At 47.8% G+C, this 8,245-nt stretch overlaps 4 protein-coding genes across 4 annotated transcripts; 2 read left to right on the forward strand and 2 right to left on the reverse strand.

Annotated features, from left to right (window-relative positions):
* Positions 1–103: 103 nt before the first annotated feature.
* On the forward strand, positions 104–1,333 carry M437DRAFT_89355 (uncharacterized protein; the record flags this gene model as incomplete). Its single annotated transcript, XM_041029037.1, has 2 exons — positions 104–640; positions 884–1,333. The coding sequence occupies 2 exons, from the start codon at positions 104–106 to the stop codon at positions 1,331–1,333; spliced, it is 987 nt and encodes a 328-aa protein (XP_040874540.1).
* A 1,171-nt stretch (positions 1,334–2,504) lies between these two features.
* Positions 2,505–2,954, reverse strand: M437DRAFT_70736 (uncharacterized protein; the record flags this gene model as incomplete). The annotated part of the gene is made up of 1 exon (XM_041025557.1): positions 2,505–2,954. One exon carries the CDS (start codon positions 2,952–2,954, stop codon positions 2,505–2,507), a length of 450 nt encoding a protein of 149 aa, XP_040874541.1.
* A 753-nt stretch (positions 2,955–3,707) lies between these two features.
* Positions 3,708–4,565, forward strand: M437DRAFT_70737 (uncharacterized protein; the record flags this gene model as incomplete). Its single annotated transcript, XM_041025558.1, has 1 exon — positions 3,708–4,565. The coding sequence occupies one exon, from the start codon at positions 3,708–3,710 to the stop codon at positions 4,563–4,565; it is 858 nt and encodes a 285-aa protein (XP_040874542.1).
* Positions 4,566–6,361: 1,796 nt separating this feature from the next.
* Positions 6,362–7,991, reverse strand: M437DRAFT_79597 (uncharacterized protein; the record flags this gene model as incomplete). The annotated part of the gene is made up of 3 exons (XM_041027211.1): positions 6,362–6,453; positions 6,679–7,233; positions 7,301–7,991. 3 exons carry the CDS (start codon positions 7,989–7,991, stop codon positions 6,362–6,364), a joined length of 1,338 nt encoding a protein of 445 aa, XP_040874543.1.
* Between the last annotated feature and the right edge of the window lie 254 nt (positions 7,992–8,245).

Raw genomic sequence — 8,245 nt, forward strand, 5'->3', positions numbered from 1 at the left:
AAGCCATAAGAAGAAAGTGACGCCAGTGGAAGTCAAGCATGAAGCGGAAGCTCACATAACTACACATGAAGGTGGTAGTTTGACGGTCGACAAGATCAACAAGATGTTCAAAGACAGAGGGGTTCTAATGCCCGACTGGCTAATAAACGACTTGACCCAATTCAGTTCTCGAACCGTGTCCGAGGAAAGCACAATTAACTACAGCAAGAAGAAGGTGATTGAGCTTAAGGAGGAGCTTGAACAGCGGGGGATTGCCTTCCGAAAATGCGCCAAGAAGGCTGAGCTCATCAGACTCCTAGAAAACCCGAACGGGATTTTTACGGACAGTGGGAACAAGGAAAACATACCTCCTAAGATCGACAAAGCCTCGAAACAAGACGTAGACTCGGGCAAATACCCGAGCGGTGGAATCAAGCGACTGGAAAAGACGACTAAGAAGCCATCGATGCGCACAACGTCGTCGAGCTCCAATCTTAATGCTCAGCCTGCTCTAGTTCAGCCAGAGAATCAGTATGATTGTGCAAAGTGTGGCCATCTGTTTGCCTCAGAGGAATTGCATAAAGAGCCAACATCTGGCGACGCATACTATGCCTATCTAAGATATAAAGATCATACGAGCAACAAGACCTACCGTCTTCAAGTAAGCAAAACGATTTTCCTATGCTTGCACTTCGATGTTGTACCTCGTGTTCTTTCTCCTAGCTCGAATGAGCTGTCGAGAATGGGCACCAATATCATCGCCACTCTTCATACTGGCAGTCATATGTGTATTCCTCCGATGAAGATATAAATCATCCGATTGTGTTCTCCGTTAGTTGATATCGATCGTACTGGGCTCATCACAATGAGATAAAAGCAGAGACTGACAACTTCTGACATTTAGATTACAAAAAGTGGCACTGAAGATCTATACTACGTCAGGAGACATTGGGGACGCTATGGAACATCAAATTTCGCCTGCAAATATGATGTTTTTAAGAGTCCAGATGATGCTATAACCAAGTTTGGGGAAGTTTTCGAAGAGAAAACCAGTCTGGACTGGGGTAACCGAGGCATGGCGCCAAAGAAGAAGAAATACAGCTACATAAAGCCCAAGGATGGAAGTTCTCTCCAGGTTGCTGAAGATAGGAACGTCGGCTCTAGTGACAGATTGGAGTCACATCGCACGGATCTTGTCGACGACAACCTATCCCAGACGGACACCTCTCGCGAATCAGTGAAAGTGTCGCCAGGAGGATCCAATAGCGATCGTGGCGTCACCCCCACGCTCACCAAATCTCGTACTCGAGCTCGAACTCGAACTCCTACTCCTCGCAAAGGCTTGAGATCGTAAAACATTTGAAGATGATTGCGAAATGGTAGAACCACTCGCAGTCTAAGGGTTGTGTGAAATTGAATGGTTGCATATCTGCTTGTATCACATACTATAAAGTCATTTGTTTATGCGCACTTTTTAGGTAGATCAACTATTCTTTCTGTCTTGCTGTTGTGGGAGGTATGAGTAGGAAGATTCTATCATAGATACAGATACTGTCATAATCACAAATCTTTTGGCAGAGTTTTCTAGGGTTCCAGAGACTAGTCAAGCACACATTCACAAGCCGCCACGAGATAGTGACGACATTCGGGAGGAGCATTCTCTGCTTTGGCAATGACTCTGGTGGAACTGTTTGATCAGAATCATTTGCGTCAAGAGGTTCAACAAAAGATCCTTGTATCCGTTGGACCTATGTTTGGGAAAGCGCAAGTCTCTATCCTCCCAAGATGGCTGCTTTAAGGATCTCGAAAGCTCTGGAGCAGCTCTCATAGGAGGGAGACGCGATGGCAGACCTCGTATGACCCTCGACAACTTGCTCTTTTCAAGAAACTTTTGTGCCAAGCAGCTCGAATCAGCTCAGCTCAGCTTGGCTCGCCATCTTTGGAACAGGATTCGCAAATGGTCAGAAAGAGGGTAAGTAACGATAACGTAGGGCGGCCGCACAAGAAGGGATCGAGCGAAGGACGAGAGCCAGCGGTGGATGAGATGGACGTAGACACGAACGAGAGCTATATATGGACGACAATGGTCAGCTGCTGAGGCGCAAGGAAAGCACTATGCAGATTCGTAAGGCCAGATTTATGAGAACTTGGCTGACACCATAAACAAGCATCTCTCCATGCTGATACCAACAAACAGGAATTTGCCCTACATAGCAGAGGTGTAGCACTCGAGATTGGACTGGGGTGGGCGACATATGAAGCGTGAAAGCAGAAATTCTGGGCAACATCCAGCTAGGTCAAGGACTGCAGATGTAACAGAGAAGGATCAGATGGGCGGAGACGATCGCCGGCTTCTGCTAAGCTGGACAAAGAGAAAGCTGTCCTTGCTATTTATACAAAGGGAGATGGCTGTATGACGAGCTTGTCCGTATGCAGGAAGTCGTGTATCGGAGAGCGGCGGCGATCTGTGGTGGAGCTTCTTATGGTAAGACTTCTTATGGTGCGGCGGTAAGTCAAGCAGGCGATTACCCCCCTCCTCTTCTTCGCATCTCCTTTCTGGCTGCACAAAGATAGAATGACAGAGCCAAGGAGTAGTTGGTCTTGCGGCAGTCTCGAGAGGGATCGCTGGGGCCTAGGAAGAAAGCACCCGGACGATGTGGGAGGGCTTGGACCAGCCTCGACCCAACAGATCTCGGGTCTTGAGCTCCCCACAGATTAGCGATGGTGATGGCGTAATAATTCCTGGGAAGGTCGATACAAGCACTATTGGTCAAGCGCGAAAGCTGCGCACTCGGAGTTGGGTCTCGAAGGAGGGCGAGGACGAATGTCGTGACTGTGGTCGGTGCACCAAAGGCCGACGCAATGCGCAGAAGGCGTGTGTGGCCAGCGGAGATCGAGTCGTCCGGTCGTTCGGTAGCTACTTCGTTGTAATGCGCATCACCAGAGCCGCCATTGCCAATGCACAGAAGCGGCATTTGCGCGTTTCATAGTCAGGTGTGGTTACCTACGCGCTACTGTTCTTTACCGAGCACACCATGCACCATCTCTACGACTGTAAGCCAACCTCCCACAGTCTCCAAAATTCTGTCGATGTGGCTTTTCCTCACCTCATGTAGCTACAACTACGGATAACTCACGTAGCGATGTGAATGCTTCGACACTACCGATAACACCTAGCATTGCAGTTTCAAGTCATTTTAACAAACCATTGCCATCCTATCTATTTAATGCTGCAGAAGAACCGGGCCCTTACTCTGTTCCTATTGTCAGGGTGCTTTCGAGATCCGCACGGGGGATACCTAAGTCGCGGTCTACTTGATATGCATTGATCAGGTTGCAGTATGTATAGATTCCGTGACACTCTGCCATCTCTTTCACGTCTCCTTATATGGCTTAGACTCACACAGACATTTCATCATTCATTCCTTCTCGTAATCTCGCTCTGCGCTAACCTTACTGAGCAGATTGTACTTCGCCATCCTCGATAATCACAAGATATCACCTAAAATTGACAGCGTCACGTGTCCCTTCTTTCTTTCATGACGCATTTATTATGCGTGTGCTCTTATATCCCATGCTTCGTCCCCCTCAAAGGTTTCGGTTCTGACTCAAGGTTACACTGTCATCCCTCATATCTTCAAGGTAGATTAACACAAGCCCCTTTCTTGTCAGGAAAAGTCGTTTCGTGCAGTCATACTAAAAGCTCAGAAGTTTTAGCATTCCTCAGGATGGTAACACAAAATCAAGCCGTTCCAGGTTTCGATGTGGCAAAGGCAGATGATAGAGCGAAAGGTCGAACAACCAAGCACGATTACAGTCATATAAAAGTTGTTCAACTAAGGCCAAAAGTGGAGAAGGCTTTAGAAGAGAGGGGAAACTGCCCTGTGCTGACAGCGACGGCTATCGATGTCCTTCCTAAGTTGTCAAAGACGGAACTTGTGAGGATGCACGAACATCTGCTTTCAGACGAACGCAACCCAGTGCGGAAGCAAGATGACGACGACCATGTCAGAAAGGAGCTGAAAATGATCAAGCAGCTACTTGTTAAACTCGTGGACGAAGTAAATCCGGCAAGTGAGAATAGAAGAAATTATCCTGTCGAGGCCGGCGAAGTTCTGGAGCAAGATCAAGTCTCCTGCGGTCGACATGATTCATCGAGAGCAACCAGATTATCAGCTGGGATGGAAAGGAACAAGGAGTATATAAATATGGATATTGGCAGCGAGGAGCCCAAGTGCGAAGGACACAGCCGTCCTGACACCAATCCTTCATCGATCAAGAGCATGATCACTAAGGAAACCAAGGATCGAACCTACAGAGGCGGCCACAATAGCGAAATCCGCTTTGCCTCTCTCAAGTCACTAAACACGAACTTCAGAGATGCGAATGACTTCCAGAATGAAAAATCACGGGAAGGACCTGACGAATCACTAGAATATTCTGATGAATCGGGAGATTGTGATGGATCACAAGTGATACCCGATGTTTCAACAGACTCGTCATCGCAGATTCCTGTTGCTACTAAGGGATGGTTCAGCTCGTTTTCTCAGCGAGTTTATGGCACAAGACAGGAGGAGAAGGATTGACCTCACGATTCCCGAGCTCACGCCGTGAAGCCGGATCAGTAGGATCAGGCATCCCTTCTGCTACACATGGATTTTGATGTTAGGAGAAGTAAGATCCAGACAGTTATGCCACACTATTTCTTCACCATCTAAATTCTTTCGGATACAATATCAACGCTACATTAGCAAAAGACTCCCTCTAGAATATCCGCTTACAAATTGTTTACTAGCAGACTATTTTCGCCGCTAGAATTCACCTAGAGAAGGATGATATAAACCCCCGACAAGCGATTGTATCATGATTTCGTTGCTTTCCATGCCGCTCACTTCTACATAAGCCCTCATATAAGCTGCTGTTGCATCTCACGCATTGTTATATATTATTTTTGTATACCATTATGTATTCAATATCTACATTGTTGTCATTTCCTTGTGATTCAAATTTGGAGCAGGAATATCTCGTCATCAATTCCAGCCTTGTTCATCTCTAGGAGTTGAACGACGCCGATTCCATTAATATTAGTAGATCATGCAGAAGCGACGGGATCTGTGATCATCTGGTTAGAAAGAAGAGAATCAAGACAAGAGTATTCCTCCTCTAGTAGATCACGTAATGTCCGGGCCTATCGCGAGCTTAGCAGCTCGATACTTACCCCAGTGAAACGACGAACGCCGTTCCATGTGCGATACGTTTTGACAGCTCCCGAGCAATTGCGATCAGTTAGCTAGGTAGTATGGTTGCTCAGAAGATCAACAGAGCTGAGCTTCTACAAATCGAGATGTTCGCAGTCACTCGGCGCGTAACAGACTCTATTCAATAATCGAGAGGAAGGTGCGATTTGGTTGTAAACTTAAGAGGAATGTGAATACCCGAGCCACGCGCAAGACCTGCCTCGTGTCGAAGATAGGCTTGAATGACTGGAATTGTGACTGTCAAGCTCTGAAATTTGCTAATTCTGGTTTGGCGGCCATTCTGTAGCAATTTTGAACAGTCCAGATCCTCCTGACTACGATTAAAGGGTAACGGAGTATATTTTAAACGTGTAACAACTAGAATGACAAGAGGTTATAAGTCTTGATGGACGGAGGAATGATATTCGAATATGGGTCAGGGTCATATGCTCAGCAAGCGTCAGGCCCAAATGAGGTTCTCCAAATGGATGCACACATGCAGGAACACATCATCTCGAAGGTCACTGTCTTTTCTTGGCTACCTCGGGCCTTACCAGCATAAATCACGAGTTATTAGACGGGCTAGGTACGTAGGTTTGCGTAACCTCCATACATGCTCAGTCTGCATAAACATGACAATAATTCATCACTCGGATAAAGCAGGATGGAACAAGCTGCGCAAAGCTTTCGAGCAGAGTGAGCAACAAGCTGTTCAAAGATAATGATGAATGGTGTGCAAGGATTGTAGAAATGCAGCACAAGATGGTGGAAGAAAGTAAGAGGAACACGACTTGGCCGACTCGGCTTGCGCGCGCTTCTCCCAATCAGAATTCGCCTTCGACGGGCTCGCCACTAGAAGTAGATTGGCCTACAGATCGCAACTCGACGCGCAGCATTTTGAGATCCCCGCAATCAGACAATAATAGATATCAGTCCACTCATTGTTGTTCAGGATCGAGGCCGGGCTGACAATAATATCCGTGCGTACACGTATCTTATCCATAGATTTTGTAACATTACTCGACAATTATTCCTATCTATTATGTATATCATCGGTCAAAGCAGCAGGAGCACTGTTCATTTCGAGTGAGACATCCCTACACGGCTGTACGTCTTCGTCGTCGCATAAATGTCTCAGGATAACTCTAAATTCCTGTCCTGCGCTTGGTCCAGGCGGCAACCAATTCTTTTCGTAGCTCATGATTGACCGCTATAAAGACGTTTGCGAAACCTGGATCTGCAACTCTTGTTAGCATCATTACCTTGACAGAGGTAGGGAGATGTTCAAAATCGTCTGTGATGATTTGTGCCGCCAGCGTAGATGGATGACAGTCGAGCCGTCCGCAAGCCGGAGCAAGTAGGTTAGAAACGCTCAAAATTTTGGCGGCAGCCTTCTCCATCAGTGTCGATGCTTGATCCAAGCATGCCACATCGGCCTGTAGAGTCTCGCAAGAATCTGCACAGGCTTCTTGAACCTTCTGGCCATGTTCGTCGATCTCATCACAGCACTCATCTGTCTTGCCGATGATCGTCAGTCTACCATCATCGATTGCTTCCGCAACCCGAATCTCAGCCTCATCACACATCTCTTGATGTTCGTCCAGGATTGCCTGCTTCTCTTTATCTACAACATCTTGTATGATCTCACGAACGGTGTTTCCATCAACCGGAGCATTGCCGTCTTTGCTAGGCATGTCCTTCAGAGATAAGTCGAGTTTTGGTCGTTTTTTCTGGTATCGGGGAGGTTCGGCGATGGGTTCGGGTTCGCAGCGCCCTCTGCGAAAGACCGTCGGTACAATGTTCGAGGGCGACATTTCCCAGGAGTGACGACTCTTGGCGGACATAGCCGGTGAGCACATAGTTGACGTTGTTTGGGTGTCGTAAACGTCGCTCCCGAAGTGGGCCACGTCTTGGGTAGATTGTCTCACCTTGGGAGGCGTTTTGATTACCGGATGACTGCTAGCACCATCAGGGTCATCTACCTCAGTCGGCATATCGACTTCGAAGGAAGAGCAGACTTCAGTAGGGGACCATGATGGTTTGGGGGGAGCAAGGAGGATGTGACTCTGGATCAGGGGTCGCACCCTCACCTCGTGAACGCTTTCGAAGAGCGGCCTCAGGCAAGACGACTTGATTGTAGGTGGGTAGTGGGGGCAACTGGCCGAATACAGTCCAGTTTCTCTCCTGTGCGCCCAACCCTCCATTGAAGTGGGTGTAGTTTATACATGGGGGTTTTAACGCATTGTTGGTTAACGCGCAGGCAAATGTTCGGAGTCGAAGCTGGTCGCTCTTTGGAAAGTCCTGTTTGCAATAATGAAGACGAATGCTTGTTGCCTGGCTGATCCGCGAGATGGCATAGAAGTCGCCATCACCCGATTCGGCAGGGCTGATGGGATACGTTAGTCCGGGTGGCACGAGAACAACGCTGGGCTCCTTGAGCTGTAGTGATAACGTGGTGACAGCAGATACTTCTTTCACTCCCTGGAGCTTAGCCAATAGCTTGTTCGGTAGCATGTTCTTGAAGCTAGATGGAATCACCGAACATGTCGTAATCGCTCTAGGGAGTATGTTCAAATGGATTGTTCGATAGTCGTCAGTGATCCCGGCGAGTTTGAGATGGATTTTGATGGTAATGTATCCTTCCCCCTGCGTCTGGTCATAGCTTACATTCACATGAGCTAGACAGCCAACATTGTCGAGATCCGGGGCATGGATCAAGACAGCCTTCCTGTCCAATCTCCAAGGCCTCTCTCGCACTATGGATGATGTCGTCATGTCGAAAGATTGGATAGCAGGAAACCCCTCGAAGAAATCGAAGACCCTCCCACCCGGGCTCTGTGTCGAGAACGAGCAGCCCTGGCTCGTAGTAAAAGTAGTGAGATGGGAATAAACAAGAAGGAAGAAGTGAAACCATTAAGCGCACGCTTCGAAGCACCGCACTACACTTCCGTCGCTCGGAAACCTGATCACCAGTACATGCCCAATCCAAAATCAACAAGAGAAGATGGAGAGTCCTATGAGAACACAGG

This window comes from Aureobasidium melanogenum, assembly GCF_000721775.1.
Source record: "Aureobasidium melanogenum CBS 110374 unplaced genomic scaffold scaffold_80, whole genome shotgun sequence".
Lineage (NCBI taxonomy): Eukaryota > Fungi > Ascomycota > Dothideomycetes > Dothideales > Saccotheciaceae > Aureobasidium > Aureobasidium melanogenum.